Genomic DNA, 17168 nt, shown 5'->3' on the forward strand with positions numbered 1-17168 from the left:
GCAAACTTCGGGAGATGGTGAGGGACAGATAGGCCTGGTGTGCTGCAGTCTACGGGGTCACAAAGAGTCCAACGTGACTGGGTGAATGAACACGCACTAGAGATATTTGTTAACTACTTTGTAATCATGTGAAATAAATCCAACCTTTAGAATACCTCCACATTGGGTCTGGGGAGCCATGTTTGTAATTTTTCATGTATTCAAATATTTATTGATTGCCTGCATTATACCAGGAATGCCTCTGGGCATGAGATATTTAAAGTCATTTGAAGCAGGCACAGTCTCTGCATGTACAGTCTGATTGGAGAGACTGACAACAAACAAGTGAACAAGAAAATACATAGTCAAAACTCTGCTGAGTATGAAAAGGAGAGATACAGGGGTGACACTGAGAACATATAATTAGAGGACCTAATTGAGAAAGGAGTTCAGGGGAAATTTCTTTGAGAAAACCAGGAGTAGAAGAAAGAAGAGGAGGGGAGGAAAACTTTCCAGCACATGTGGTGGTCTGGAGGAGGGAAAGGACTGGTCGGTAGAGGAAAAGCAGTGTGACTGGAGTATAGTGAGCAGGCAATGAGCTGAATGTAATACAACCTCTTTGGCCACAGGTGGTTGAACCATGGAATTGGATGAGTCAAACTGAGTCAGGAGAATTGTCATTTAAAACTCGGAGTTAGTGATACAGAGACTTGAACCATTAGTTTTGGGCTCTGAAAATATAAATCCCTGTGTGTTCATGGGGGTGTAAGTCTCTCAGTCTTGTCTGGCTTTTTTTTTAACTCTTTTTTTTTACCACCAGGCTCCTCTGTCCATGGGATTCTCCAGACAATAATATTGGAGTGGGTTGCCATACCCTCCTCTAGGGGATCTTCTTGATCCAGGGATCGAACCCACTTCTCCTGCAGTTCCTGCATTAGCAGGCAGATTCTTTACCACCAGTGCCACCGCAGATGACAAATGCCCTTGTTGTTGTTGAGTTATTGGACAATATTCTTGGCAAGTGCCAATTTGTAGTTGACATTACACAACATTGTAAAGTAATTATACTCTCAAGAAATATGTTCATCCATCTGGAATTTTCTAGGCAAGAGTACTGGAGGAGGTTGCCATTTCCTACTCCAGGGGATTTGCCCAACCCAGGGATCAAACACCTGTCTCTTGCATCTTCTGCATTGGCAGGCAGATTATTTACTATGTACCACCTGGGAAGCCCATTATATAGGATTCATTACATAGGACACTGACCGATGGATGTGAGTTTGAGCAAACTCCAGGACAGAGTGAAGGACAGGGAAGCCTGGTGTGCTGCAGTCCACGGGGTCACCAAGAGTCAGACAAGACTTAGGAACTGAGCACATCATTACACTGGAATCATTGATTTAAATCATTGGCCACTGGCTATTCACTCAACCTCCAGCCTCTCCCCTCCATGGGAGGTCACCTGACAACCAGCATCCTACCTTGGGTGGGGTCCAAAATTCACCTCATTGACATAACAAAAGCAAACTGAAAATAAACTGATGTTCCAGTTTATTTTCACTCTTCTGAGTCTTTCCCACCCCACCCCAACCCTCAACGAGAGGCAGAATGACTTAGTGCTCAAGAGGGCAGACTCTAGGGTAAAATGGACCTGGCAATCAATTTCTTCTCTCATCTGTGAGCCAGGGATAAATTACAAAATATCTCAATGATCACAACAACAGCAATAGCAAGAATAACAAGTATTGATTCATCCTGCCAGATGTTGAACTGAAGTGCTTTGCTTCTCTCACTGTGGTATTTTCACTCTGATTAGATGAACTCTCTATTTTTCAGATGAGGAAACTGAGATGTAAAGAGGTGAAGCAATTTGTCCCAGATGAGGTGGCAGGTGAGTAGTAAAACCCAGACTTGAACTGCAGGGTATCTGATTCAACACTTACCCAGCTGATCTCAAGCCAACCTCAGCTGTTACTCAGCATGGAGTTCTACACTCGAACACTTTCTCCTTGGACAGTGGCAAATTCACATCACAGCCCCATTAGGAGACTCAGCCTCTTCTCCTTGTGTAATGGAAATGAAGCCCAGTGTTTTTGGCAACTATGGAGTAGATTTCTAGAGTCACAATAAATGGAACTGAGAGGGCCTGAGGGGATTCATGCTGGGAATATTTTCCAGGTTTGGAGACCCCAGTGACCTCATTAGTGGGAATAAAGACTAACTGTCTCTGAATCCCTAAAGAGATGAGGAGCACTGCTCTTTCCAGTTGGGATTCCTGTTCTACATGCATGCTCTTAGAGAGCGTTCCTCTTGTCCATCACCTGGGGAGGCAATGTTCTGGGCTTGCTACTGTTGCCCTGTTCTCTTATATCTGTGACTCAGAGGAAGAACTTGGGTGAACAGTCTGGGCATAATGTAGTTCTTCATTTGGACTTGACATGGTCTTAGCCCAAGTATCTTGACAAATATTTCAACCCTTCTATATGTTATTCTCCTCATCAAGGGCAACTAGGGTGTCTTTTAAGGAACAGAAATTCTTTAATGTAGACCGATTTATCAGTTTTGTTTGATTTATTTTGCTCACCAAATTTATTTTGTTTGTGAGATTCATCACTGTTTAGTGTGTATTTTATTTATTCTCATTCTGTTTACAATTCCGTTATACAAATATACTACAACTTTTAATCCATTGTAACATTGATGTAATGTTCCCTGGTACTCAGGTGGTAAAGAATCTATCTGTCTGTAGTGCAAGAGACCTGGTTTTGATCCCTTGGTTGGGAACAATCCCTGGAGAAGAGGATGGCTACCCACTCCAGTATTCTGGCCTGGAGAATTCCATGGACAGAAGAGCCTGGTGGGCTATAGTCCATGGGGTCAAAAGAATTGGACATAACTGAGCAACTAACACACACACACACACACACACACACAATGTAGATGGACATTTAAGATTTTTTTTTTTCTAGTTTGGGACTATTATGACTAGGGCTGCTGTGACTTTCTTGTAACAATCTATTAATATGCATATATATGTAACTCTTTGGGGGCATATACCTAGGTATGGAAATGCCAGGTTACAGGGAACACGTGAAAAGATACCACCCAATGGTAGTCCAGGACTGCCCTAGTGGCTCAGACAGTAAAGCATCTGCCTACAATGCAGGAGACCAGGGTTCAATCCCTGGGTTGGGAAGATCTCCTAGAGAAGGAAATGGCAAAAGGTCAGACACGATTGAGCAACTTCACTTTCACTTTCAATGGTAGTCCAGAGGGTCCAGAGTATGTACTCCCATTTGTAGCATAAGATGGTTTTAGTTGCTCCACAACCCCAGCAAGACTCAGATTGTTAGTCTTCTAAATTTTAGTCATGCTGATGGGTGTGTGACAATATCTCATGGTGGTTTTAATTTGTATTTATTTGACATTAAAAATTGAATTTGAACACTTTTTGTTATGTATGTGGTTCATTTGGATATCTTAAGTAAAGTAGTCATTCAAATATTTTACTTATTTTTCTATTGCATTTTATCCCCCTTTTTTCCCATTGATATAAAGAACTTTTTATATAGTCTGAATCTGATTTCTTTGTTGAAGAAAGGTAGGTAGCTAGCTTTATAGACAGGTGCATATATGGATAGATAGAATCTTCTCCTACTCTGTGAGTTGCCTTTTAACTATCTAAATGATATATTTTGATGAACAACAGATCATAAATTTAAGGTAGTCAAGTTTGTTGATTAGTTCCTTTATGATTTATACTTTTTGTGTTTTTAAAAATATGGCCAAATATATTAAAATACCCTTGTATATTATTTCTAAGAAGCTTTTATTTTTTACCTTTCACTTTTAGATCTATAATCTTCTGGAAGTAATTTTTGTCTATGGTGTGAATTATAATTCATTTTTCTTCTCCATGAATATTCAACTACCCTAGCACCCTTTGTTGAAAATCCATCTTTTCTTCGTGGCGTTTCAGGATCACCTTTGTCACACGTATTACTATATGAATATGTGTATAGCTGTGTGGGCTTGCCTGGTAGCTCAGCTGGTAAAGAATCTGCCGGCATGCAAGAGACCCCGCTTTTGATCCCTGGAGAAGGGTTAGGCTACCCACTCCAGTGTTCATGGGCTTTCTGGTGGGTTAGACAGTAAAAAACCTGCCTGCAATGTGGGAGACCTAGATTCAATCCCTGGGTTGTGAAGTTCCCCCGGAGGAGTGCATGGCAACCCCCTCCAATGTGCTTGCCTAGAGAATCCCCATGGACAGAAGACCCTGGTGGACTACAGTTCATGGGGCCGCAAAGAGTCAGACACGACTGCCTGACTAAGCACAGCACAATGCACATAGCTGTACATTCAAATCTTTGTGTGAGAAATTTATATTTCTTTTGCACAAATCCCTAAGAGTGGAATTGCAGGGCCAAGGGTGTATTTAATTTCAGGAGAAACTGACAAACTATTTCCTAAACAGTTCTATATTATGCAATACTGCCTGTAATGTATGAGAGTTCTAACATCCTCACTACCACTAGGAATTGCCATTTATCTGAATTTTGGCCATTCTAGTGGGTTTGTTGTGCTATATCATTGTGGTTTTCATTTCCATTAATCTAACGACTAATGAGGTTGAGTGTCTTTATATATGCTAATTTGCTATATATCTTCCTTTGGTGAGATATCTGTTCACATTTTTCACATTTTTTTTTCAAATAATAGGATTGCTTGTCTTTTGTATACGTTCTGGATTCAAGTCTTTATCAGAAATACATTTTGAGAATATTTTCTGCCAGTCTGAAGCCTGTCTTTCTACTTTGAATTTCCTTTGTGTTCAGTTCAGTTCAGTCACTCAGTTGTGTCCGAGTCTTAGGGACCCCATGGGCTGCAACATGTCAGGCTTCCCTGTCCATCACCAACTCCCACAGCTTACCCAAACTCATGTCCATTGAGTCGGTGATGCTATCCAACCATCTCATCCTCTGTTGTCCCCTTCTCCTGCCTTCAATCTTTCCCAACATCAGGGTCTTTTCCAATGAGTCAGTTCTTCACATCAGGTGGCCAAAGCATTGGAGTTTCACCTTCAGCATCAGTCCTTCCCTTTTTTTGTGTTAATATACAGTATTTGTTTTTCTGTTTCTGACTTAGTTCACTCTGTATGACAGTCTGTAGGTCCATCCATGTCTCCTCATATGGAACAATTTTGTTCCATTTTATGGCTGATTAATATTCCATTGTATACACATGCCAAATCTTATCTCTTGATGGATATTTACTACTATGTATAAAATAGATAACTAATGAGAACATACTGTAGAGCATAAGGAACTCAGCTCAATGCTCTATGGTGACCTAAATGGGGAGGAAATCCAAAAAAAGAGGGGTGTATGTGTGCATACGGCTGATTCATTTTCCTGTATAGCAGAAAATAACACAGCATTGTAAAGCAACTGTAGTCCAATAAAATTTTTTTCAAAAAGGTTTGTTTTGAAAAACAGATGCATTTTATCATGTATTGAAATGCATAGAAGTATATATACAATTATTATAATAAATTACATTAGGAAAATAAAACTATAAATTACCATATAAAGTAAACTTCATTTATGGAAATATGTATACCTATGGCTGATTCACAGAGAAGGCAATGGCACTCCATTCCAGTACTCTTGCCTGGAAAATCCCATGGACAGAGGAACCTGGTAGGCTGCAGTCCATGGGGTCACTAAGAGTTGGACACAACTGAGTGACATCACTTTTACTTTTCTCTTTCATGCATTGGAGAAGGAAATGGCAACCCACTCCAGCATTCTTGCCTGGAGAATCCCAGGGACGGGGGAGCCTGGTGGGCTGCCGTCTATGAGGTCGCACAGAGTCGCACACGACTGAAGTGACTTAGCAGCAGCAGCAGCAGCAGCAGCATGGCTGATTCATGTTGATGTAAGGCAAAAACTATCACAATATTGTAAAGTAATTATCCTCTAATTAAAATAAATTAATTTAAAAAACCATCTTAGAAGGATAAATAAATAATGGATGGGTGAAGTACTTTGACTTTCTTCTTTGTTTTCATGTCTATGTTATTGTATTTGGATTCTCATCATAAAGCAGAATTAATTTTAGAAGCATCAAATCAAAAAGGAATTCCTACTTGGGAGAAAAAAATCCATCCCTATATCCAAGCTATGACCTAACTAGAGGAAACATTAAGCCATGGGGAAGGGGCAGTAAGGAGATTTTTCCACATCTCCTTTGGGCTCAAACCCACAGGGCATCACCCTGATGTTCTTCCTCAGGACAGTGTTTCCTCAATGTCGGCCCTTAGGTCCATGTACCTCAGAATTCGCTGGCCCTGGAGCTCATGAATGAGCATCACTGGAGGTGGAGCTGGGACCTGCATCTTTAACAAGCTCCCAAGGGATTCTGGGAAATGTTGAAGTTTAGGGACCACTGCCTGGGAGCATGTTTCCTGAAGGGAGTATAAAGAAAACTGAGTAATTAATAGATGTTTAATGCGTGTCTCTAGCCAAGAACTTGGTGCCCAGTCCCTGTGGTCCCCTCCCTGGTGGGCAGAGCATAGTCTTCATATTTTCATTTATGAAACTGTGGATTGAGGAGTCTGCTTACTTCACCCTGATGCTGGTGAGAGGTTCAGGACCACAGAAAGTAAGTGAAAGTGAAGTCGCTCAGTTGTGTCAGACTCTGCAACCCCATAGACTGTAGCCTACCAGGCTCCTCTGTCCATGGGCTTTTCCAGGCAATAGTACTGGAGTGGATTGCCATTTCCTTCTCCAGGGGATCTTCCCAACCCAGGGCTTGAACCCGGGTCTCCCACATTGTAGACAGACTCTTTACCATCTGAGCCACCAGGGAAGTCCCTGGTGAGAGGTTTGGGACCACAGAAGTGGTGGCTAAATCTGGTCTTGGAGTATCCTACCGAGAAGCTGAAGCCATTTTGTCTGACTCTCTGTGACCCCACTGGCTGTAGCCGCCAGGCTTCTCTGTCCATGGAATTCTCCAGGCAAGAATACTGGAGTGGGTTACCATTTCCTTCTCCAGGGGATCTTTCCAACCCAGGAATCGAACCTGGGTCTCCCCCATTGCATTGCAGGTAGGTTCTTTACCATCTGAGCCACCAGGGAAGGCCCAGAGAAGCTGAGAAATCAGTCCTTATTCCCTGAAGCTAGATCACTTGAGCATAAAGTTCAGAGTAGAACTTAGTCTCTTTCAACCAAAAGCAAGTGTGTGTGTGTGTGTGTGTGTGTGTGTGTGTGTGCACAGGTGGTCATCACCTCTGTGCTCTTGGCTTATGTCATTTCTTTTTATTAGTTTCTAAAGATGGCAGTGGGGGAGAAGACATATCATGGTTTATCTCTTTGACACCTATTGACAACAGCCCTTTTTACTATGAATTGTGGATGTTCAAGGGGTCATGGGAACTTGTTGGATCAGGAGGAGACTGGAGAATGAAAAATATGATTACTAGTAAAAAATATGTAACTGCCAGTAATAAGTTTGCTTTGTAAAGCAGTGATATTGCAAGACTGAGCTCTAAGGCACTCTGAGTTCAATCAACAGATAAGCTTATTTTTCCTTCAATCTTTATACATAATGGAAACTTTGACTATTTATTTTTGATCCACTTGCCTTTGAGAATTTGTTGTTGAAGCTTCCTCACTATACTTACTAAAGGATTTTGAAGTCAGATTTCAAAAGTTCATATGTAACAACCTAAAGGTCAAACTTTATGACTGATTTTAAAGGTACAGAAACAAAATAGAAATGAGGTAGATTTTAGCTTAACATCCCTCTGCTATGCTAGGGATTCATTTTGATCTGCCTGATTGTTAGTTTCTGCTTCTTTCACTGTCCTTTCACCCCCATCAGACAGGAGAGGAGCATGACGAGGGAGAACCAGAGCAGCATGTCCGAGTTCCTCCTCCTGGGGCTCCCCATCCAGCCAGAGCAGCAGGGTGTGTTCTTCGCTCTGTTCCTGAGCATGTACCTGACCACAGTGCTGGGCAACCTGCTCATCCTCCTGCTCATCAGGCTGGACTCTCATCTCCACTCCCCCATGTACTTCTTCCTCAGCCACTTGGCCCTCACTGACGTCTCCTTTTCATCTGTCACCATCCCTAAGATGCTGATAAACATGCATACTTGGGATCAATCCATCCCCTATGCAGGGTGTGTAACACAGATGTATTTTTTCATATTTTTTACTGATTTGGACAATTTCCTGCTCAGTTCAATGGCCTATGATCGGTACGTGGCCATCTGCCACCCTCTCCACTACAGCACTGTCATGGGACAGGGGCTGTGCACCTTACTAGTAACTGTGTCCTGGATTCTCTCCTGTGCCAACGCCCTGTGTCACACCCTCCTCCTGACCCGGCTGTCCTTTTGTGTTGACCTCAGCATCCCCCATTTCTTCTGTGACCTTGGTGCCCTGCTGAAGCTCTCCTGCTCAGACACATCCGTTAATGAGCTGGCCATTTTCACAGCAGGAGTGGCCGTCATCGTCCTCCCATTAATATGCATCCTGATCTCTTACGGATGCATCGGTGTTGCCATCCTGAAGGTCCCCTCCACCAAGGGGATCTGCAAAGCATTGTCCACATGTGGCTCCCACCTCTCTGTGGTGTCTCTGTATTATGGAACAATTATTGGACTGTATTTTTTCCCCTCATCCAACACCTCCAGGGACAAGAGCACCATTGCCTCTGTGATGTACACAGTGGTCACTCCACTGCTGAACCCCTTCATTTATAGCCTAAGGAACAGGGACATGAAAGATGCCCTGGAGAGACTCTTGCACAGGGCAAAAGTCTTGTCTCAATGACATTTGCTCATCTTATAACAGACACATGTGTTAACAGAACCCCAGATCCTAGCATGGAATAAATCCTCAGTTAATATTTTATAACTTGGATTGCATGCTATGACAGTTATTGTCTATTTCCTTACAATTCATTAGAATAAATTGTTATTTTTGAGTTGATATTCTTGATTATAGATTTTGTGTATTAAGTTGAGAAATTGCATAGCTGGCAGTACTTATGTCTCTCCTCTCATTTCCTGGGAATTTATTAGTCCCCTTAAAAATATTTTATTTAATTTTGTTTTTTATTTATTTTTAATTGGAGGATGATTGCTTTAGAATGTTGTGTTGGTTTCTGATGTACAGCAACATGAATCAGCTGTAAGTATACATGTATCCCCTCCCTCTTGAGTCTGCCTCCCACCACCCAGCTTTTCCACCCATACAGGTCATCACAGAACACTGAGCTGAGTTCCCTGTGTTGTATAGCTGCTTCCCACTAGCTGTCTATGTTACACATGGTAGTGTATATGTGTCAATCCTAATCTCCCAATTTGTGCCACCCTCTCCTTCCCTGGTGTGTCCATATGTCTGTTCTCTGCATCTGTTAGCATCTCTATTCCTGACCTAGAAATACGTTCATCAGTACTGTTTTCCAGATTCCATACATATGCATTAATATACGATATTTTTTTTCCTCTTTCTGACTTACTTCGCTCTATATGACAGTCTGTAGGTCAGTCTACATCTCGGAAAATGGCACAATTTGATCCATTTTTTGGATGCGTAATATTTCATCGTATATATGTGCCACATCTTATACCTCTCACCCTCTCCTCCCCTCTCCCCATGTCCATAAATCTGTCCTCTATGTCTGTTTCTCCATTGCTGCCCTGCAAATAAATTCTTTGGTACCATCTTTCTAGATTCCATATATATTCATTAGTATGAGATATTTATCTTTCTCTTTCTGACTTACTTCACTCTGTATAATAGGCTCTAGGTTCATCCACCTCATTAGAACTGACTCAAATGTGTTTCTTTTTATGGCTGAGTAATATTCCATTACTGGCTGGGAGGAGCTACCCCACTCCTGAGGTCAGGGCAGCGGCCGAGAGGAGCTACCACATGTCTAAGAAGCAGTGGCTACGTGGGTGCAGGAGGACTGAGCGGAGCTACTCCACGTCCAAGGTCAGGAGGGGTGGCCATGAGGAGATATCCCTCGTCCAAGGTAAGGAGCAATGGCTGTGCTTTGATGGAGCAGCCGTGAAGAGATACCCCATATCCAAGGTAAGAGAAACCCAAGTAAGACGGTAGGTGTTGCGAGAGGGCATCAGAAGGTAGACACACTGAAACCATAATCACAGAAAACTAGCCAATCTGATCACATGGACCACAGCCTTATCTAACTCAATGAAACTAAGCCATGCCGTGTGGGGCCACCCAAGACAGGAAGATCATGGTGGAGAGTTCTGACAGAATGTGGTCCACAGTAGAAGGGAATGGCAAACCACTTCAGTATTCTTGCCTTGAGAGCCCCATGAACAGTATAAAAAGGCAAAATGATAGGATACTGAAAGAGGAACTCCCCGGGTCAGTAGGTGCCCAATATGCTACTGGAGATCAGTGGAGAAATAACTCCAGAAAGAATGAAGGGATGGAGCCAAAGCAAAAACAATACCCAGTTGTTGATGTGATGGGTGATAGAAGCAAGGTCCGATGCTGTAAAGAGCAATATTGCACAGGAACCTGTAATGTCAGGTCCATGAATCAAGGCAAATTGGAAGTGGTCAAAGAGGAAATGGCAAGAGTGAACGTCGACATTCTAGGAATAAGTGAACTAACATGGACTGGAATGAGTGAATTTAACTCAGATGACCATTATATCTACTACTGTGGGCAGGAATCCCTTAGAAGAAATGGAATAGCCATCATGGTCAACAGAGTCTGAAATGCAGTACTTGGATGCAATCTCAAAAATGACAGAATGAGCTCTGTTCATTTCCAAGGCAAACCATTCAATATCACGATAATCCAAGCCTATGCCTCAACCAGTAATGCTGAAGAAGCTGAAGTTGAATGGTTCTATAAAGACCTACAAGACCTTTTAGAACTAACACCCAAAAAAAATGTCCTTTTCATTATAGGGGACTGGAATGCAAAAGTAGGAAGTCAAGAAACACCTGGAGTAACAGGCAAATTTGGCCTTGGAATACAGAATGAAGCAGGGCAATGGCTAATAGGGTTTTGCCAAGAGAATGCACTGGTCATAACAGATGCCTCTTCCAACAACACAAGAGAAGACTCTACACATGGACATCACCAGATGGTCAACACTGAAATCAGATTGATTATATTCTTCACAGCCAAAGATGGAGAAGCTCTATACAGTCAGCAAAAACAAGACCGGGAGCTGACTGTGGCTCAGATCATGAACTCCTTGTTGCCAAATTCAGACTTAAATTGAAGAAAGTGGAGAAAACCACTAGACCATTCAGGTATGACCTAAATCAAATCCCTTATGATTATACAGTGGAAGTGAGAAATAGATTTAAGGGCCTAGATCTGATAGATAGAGTGCCTGATGAACTATAGACAGAGGTTCATGACATTGTACATGAGACAGGGATCAAGACCATCCCCATGGAAAAGAAATGCAAAAAAGCAAAATGGCTGTCTGAGGAGGCCTTACAAATAGCTGTGAAAAGAAAAGTGACAAGCAAAGGAGAAAAGAAAAGATACAAGCATCTGAATGCCGAGTTCCAAAGAATAGCAAGAAGAGATAAGAAAGCCTTCCTCAGTGATCAGTGCAAAGAAATAGAGGAAAACAACAGAATGGGAAAGACTAGAGATCTCTTCAAGAAAATTAGAGATACCAAGGGAACATTTCATGCAAAGATGGGCTTGATAAAGGACCGAAATGGTATGGACCTAACAGAAGCAGAAGATATTAAGAAGAGGTGGCAAGAATACACAGAAGAACTGTACAAAAAAGATCTTCACGACACAGATAATCACGATGGTGTGATCACTGACCAAGAGCAAGACATCTTGGAATGTGAAGTCAAGTGGGCCTTAGGAAGCATCACTATGAACAATGCTAGTGGAGGTGATGGAATTCCAGTTGAGCTCTTTCAAATCCTGGAAGATGATGCTGTGATAGTGCTGCACTCAATATACCAGCAAATTTGGAAAACTCAGCAGTGGCCACAGGACTGGAAAAGGTCAGTTTTCATTCCAACCCCAAAGAAAGGCAATGCCAAAGAATGCTCAAACTAATGGACAATTGCACTCATCTCACACGCTAGTAAAGTAATGCTCAAAATTCTCCAAGCCAGGCTTCAGCACTACGTGAACTGTGAACATCCAGACATTCAAGCTGGTTTTAGAAAAGGCAGAAGAACCAGAGGTCAAACTGCCAACATCCTCTGGGTCACAGAAAAAGCAAGAGAGTTCCAGAAAAACATCTATTTCTGCTTTTTTGACTATGCCAAAGCCTTTGACTGTGTGGATCATAATAAACTGTGGAAAATTCTGAAAGAGATGGGAATACCAGACCACCTGACCTGCCACTTGAGAAACCTATATGCAGGTCAGGAAGCAACAGGTTTTTAGAACTGGACATGGAACAACAGACTGGTTCCAAATAGGAAAAGGAGTACGTCAAGGTTGTATATTGTCACCCTGCTTACTTAACTTCTATGCAGAGTGCGTCATGAGAAACGCTGGGCTGGAAGAAGCACAAGCTGGGATCAAAATTGCCGGGAGAAATATCAATAACCTCAGATATGCAGATGACACCACCCTTATGGCAGAAAGTGAAGAGGAACTAAAAAGCCTCTTGATGAAAGTGAAAGAGGAGAGTGAAAAAGTTGGCTTAAAGCTAAACATTCAGAAAACGAAGATCATGACATCTGGTCCCATCACTTCATGGGAAATAGATGGGGAAACAGTGGAAACAGTGTCAGACTTTATTTTGGGGGGCTCCAAAATCACTGCAGATGGTGACTGCAGCCACGAAATTAAAAGTCGCTTACTCCTTGGAAGGAAAGTTATGACCAACCTAGACAGTATATTAAAAAACAGAGATATTTCTTTGCCAACAAAAGTCCAGTCCATCTAGTCAAAGCTATGGTTTTTCCAGTGGTCATGTATGGATGTGAGAGTTGGATTGTGAAGAAAGCTGAGTGCCAAAGAATTGATTTTTTGAACTGTGGTGTTGGAGAAGACTCTTGAGAGTCCCTTGAACAACAAGGAGATACAACCAGTCCATCCTAAAGGAGCTCTGTCCTGGGTGTTCCTTGGAAGGACTGATGCTGAAGCTGATACTCCAATACTTTGGCCACCTCATGCAAAGAGTTTACTCATTGGAAAAGACCCTGATGCTGGGAGGGATTGGGGGCAGAAGGAGAAGGTGACGCCAGAGGATGAGATGGCTGGATGGCATCACTGACTTGATGGACATGAGTTTGAATGAACTCCGGGAGTTGGTGATGGACAGGAAGGCCTGGTGTGCTGCGATTCATGGGGTCACAAAGAGTCAGACAAGACTGAGTGACTGAACTGAACTGAATATTCCATTGTGTATATGTACCACATCTTCTTTATCCATTCATCTGTTAATGGACATCTAGGGTGCTTCCATGTTCTAGCTATTGTAAATAGTGCAAATACTGCAATGACCACTGGGTTTACATATGTCTTTTTCGAATTTGGTTTCCTCCGGGTATATGCCTAGGAGTGGGATTGCTGGGTCACGTGGTGTTTTTATTCCTAGCTTTTTAAGGAATCTCCATGCCATCTTCCATAGTGGCTGTATCAATTTACATTCCCACTAACAGTTATGTGCCACATTTTTATTTATTCCTTTGTCATATACATTTACTGTTGTTGTCATTCAGTTGCCCAGTCATGTCTGACTCTTTGTGACCCCATGGACTGCAGCATGTCAGGCCTCCCTGTCCCTCACCATCTCCTGGAGTTTCCCGGAGTTCATGCCCATTGCATCAGTGATGCTATTGAACCATCTTACCCCTGTCTCACTCTTCTCCTTCTGCTGTCTTTCCCACCGTCAGGGTCTTTTCCAGTGAGCTAGCTGTTCACATCAGGTGACCAAAGTATTGGAGCTTCAGCGTCAATCCTTCCGATGAGTATTCAGGGTTGATTTCATTTAAGATTGACTGGTTTGATCTCCATACTGTCCAAGGGACTCCCAAGAGTCTTCTCTAGCACCACAGTTTGAAAACATCAATTGGTCGGCACTCTGTCTTCTTTACCATCCAGCTCTCACAACCATATGTGACTACTGGAAAAACCATAGCCTTGACTATACGGACCTTTGTTGGCAAAGTGATGCCTTTGCTTTTTAACATGTTAGGTTTGTCATAAATTTCTTGCCAAGAAGCAATCATCTAATTTCATGGCTGCAGTCACCATCAGCAGTGATTTTAGAGCCCAAGAAGAGGAAATCTGTCACTGCTTCCACATTTCCCCCTTCTATTTGCCATGAAGTGATGGGGCTGGATGTCATGATCTTAGTTTTTTTAATATTTAGATTTCATCTGGCTTTTTCACTCTCTCCTTCACCTTCATCAAGAGGTTCTTTTTTTTTTTTTCTTTTTGCTTTCTGCCATTAGAGTAGTATCATCCTCCTATATGAAATTGTTGATGTTTCTTCCATCAGTCTTGATACTAGTATGTAACTCATCCAGCCTGGCATTTCTCATGATGTGCTCAGCCCATAAGTTAAATAAACAGGGTGACAATAAGCAGCCTTGTCTTACTCCTTTCCTTTCAAACCACCAGACATTTGTTCTCATCTCCCATACTAGTAAGATTATTCTCAAAATCCTGCATGCTAAGCTTCAGCATTATGTGAACTGAGAACTTCCAGATGTCCAAGCTGGGTTTAGAAAAGGCAGAGGAACCAGAGATAAAAAAAAAAAAAAGCAACCAGACATTTAGTACTATGTATTATAAAGATAACTAATGAGAACTTACTTTATAGCAGAGGAACTCTTCTCAGTGCTCTGTGGTGACCTAAATGGAAAGGAAATCCACCACAGAGCACTGAGAAGAGTTCCCTGTGCTATACAGTTCCCTATGCTAAACTGTTATATTTAAAATATAGTAGTGTTATATTAAAGTTTTATATTTTAATACATAGTAGTATTGTGTTGCTGCTGCTAAGTCGCTTCAGTCGTGTCCGACTCTTTGTGACCCCATAGATGGCAGCCCACCAGGCTCTACCGTCCCTGGGACTCTCCAGGCAAGAACACTGGAGTGGGTTGCCATTTCCTTCTCCAATGCATGAAAGTGAAAGTGAAGTTGCTCAGTTGTGTCCGACTCTTCATGACCCCATGGACTGCAGCCTACCAGGCTCCTCCACCATGGGATTTTCCAGACAAGAGTACTGGAGTGGGGTGCCATTGCCTTCTCCCAGTATTGTGTTAAATACTACTATATATTAAATAGAATAGCAAGGAGAGATAAGAAAACCTTCCTAAGTAAACAATGCAAAGAAATAGAGGAAAATTATAGAATGGGAAAGACTAGAGATCTCTTAAAGAAAATTAGAAATACCAATGGAACATGTCATCCCAAGATGGGCACAATGAAGGACACAAATGGTATGGACTTAACTGAAGAAGATATTCAGAAGAGATGACAAGAATACACAGAAGAACTATACAAAAAAATCTGAATAACCCAGATAACCATGATGGTGTGATCACTCACCTAGAGCCAGACATCTTGGAGTGCAAAGTCAAGTGGGCCTTAGGAAGCATCACTACAAACAAAGCTAGTGGAGGTGATGGATTTCCAGCTGAGTTATTTCAAATCCTAAAAGATGATGCTGTTAAAGTGCTGAGCTCCATATGCCAGCAAATTTGGAAAACTCAACAGTGGCCATAGGAATGGAAAATGTCAGTTTTCATTCCAGTTCCAAAGGGCAATGTCAAAGAATTTTCAAACAACTGCACAGTTGCACTCATTTCACATGCTAGCAAAGGAATTCTCAAAATTCTCCAAGCTAGACTGGTTCAACAGTACATGAACCAAGAACTTGGAAATGTTCAAGCTAGATTTATAAATGGCAGAGGAACCAGAGATCACATTGCCAACACCCGTTCAATCATAGAAAAAGCAAGAGAATTCTAGAAAAATATCTGCTTCTGCTTCATTTCCTGGTGGCTCAGAGGGTAAAGTGTCTGCCTGCAATGCGGGACACCTAGGTTTAATCCCTGGGTCAAGAAGATCCCCTGGAAAAGGAAATGGCAACCCACTCCAGTATTCTTGCTTGGAGAATCCCATAGACATAGGAACCTGATAGGCTACAGTCCACAGGGTCTCATAGAGTCGTACACGACTGAATGACTTCACTTTCTTTCTACTTTCTTTTCTGCTTCATTGACTACGCTAAGGCCTTTGACTATGTGGATCACAACAAGCTTTGGATAATTCTTCAAGAGATGGGAATACCAGACCACCTGACCTGCCTCCTGAGAAATCTGAATGCAGGTCAAGAGGTAACAGTTAGAACTGGACATGGAACAATGAACTGGCTCCAAATTGAGAAAGGAGTACATCAAGGCTGTTTATTGTCACCCTTCAAATTCTATGCAGAGTACATCATGCGAAATGCCAGGCTGGATGAAGCACAAGCTGGAATCAACTTTGCCAAGAGGAATATCAATAACCTCAGATATGCAGATGACATCACCCTTATGGCAGAAAACCAAGAAGAACTAAAGAGCCTCTTGATGAAGGTGAAAAAGGAAAGTGAAAAAGCTGACTTAAAACTCAACTTAAAACATGCAAAAAACTAAGATCACGATGGGGAAACAATGGAAACCATAACAGACTTTATTTTCTTGGGCTCAAAAATCACTGCAGGTGGTGATTGCAGCCAGGAAATTAAAAGACCCTTACTCCTTAGAAGAAAAGCTATGACCAGCCTGCTGCTAAGTCGCTTCAGTCGTGTCCGACTCTATGCGACCCCATAGATGGCAGCCCACCAGGCTCCGCCGTCCCTGGGATTCTCCAGGCAAGAACACTGTAGGGGGTTGCCATTTCCTTCTCCAATGCATGAAAGTGAAAAGTGAAAGGGAAGTCGCTCAGTCGTGTCCGACTCTTCGCGACCCCATGGACTGCAGCCTACGAGGCTCCTCCATCCATGGGGTTTTCCAGCCAAGAGTACTGGAGTGGGGTGCCATCGCCTTCTCCGATGACCAGCCTAGACAGCGTATTAAAAAGCAGAGACATTACTTTGCCAACAAAGGTCCATCCAAAGCTATTGTTTTTCCAGTAGTCAGACATGGATGTGAGAGTTGGACCATGAAGAAAGCTGAGCACCAAAGAATTGATGCTT

The 17168-nt window shown here is 42.3% G+C and overlaps 1 protein-coding gene across 1 annotated transcript; it reads left to right on the forward strand.

The window, feature by feature from the left end:
* Nucleotides 1-7876: 7876 nt before the first annotated feature.
* Nucleotides 7877-8818, forward strand: LOC102287456 (olfactory receptor 1J4). Its single transcript, XM_005903076.2, has one exon. The coding sequence runs from the start codon at nt 7877-7879 to the stop codon at nt 8816-8818; it is 942 nt and encodes a 313-aa protein (XP_005903138.2).
* Nucleotides 8819-17168: the final 8350 nt, after the last annotated feature.

Source organism: Bos mutus, chromosome 11, assembly GCF_027580195.1.
Source record: "Bos mutus isolate GX-2022 chromosome 11, NWIPB_WYAK_1.1, whole genome shotgun sequence".
NCBI lineage: Eukaryota > Metazoa > Chordata > Mammalia > Artiodactyla > Bovidae > Bos > Bos mutus.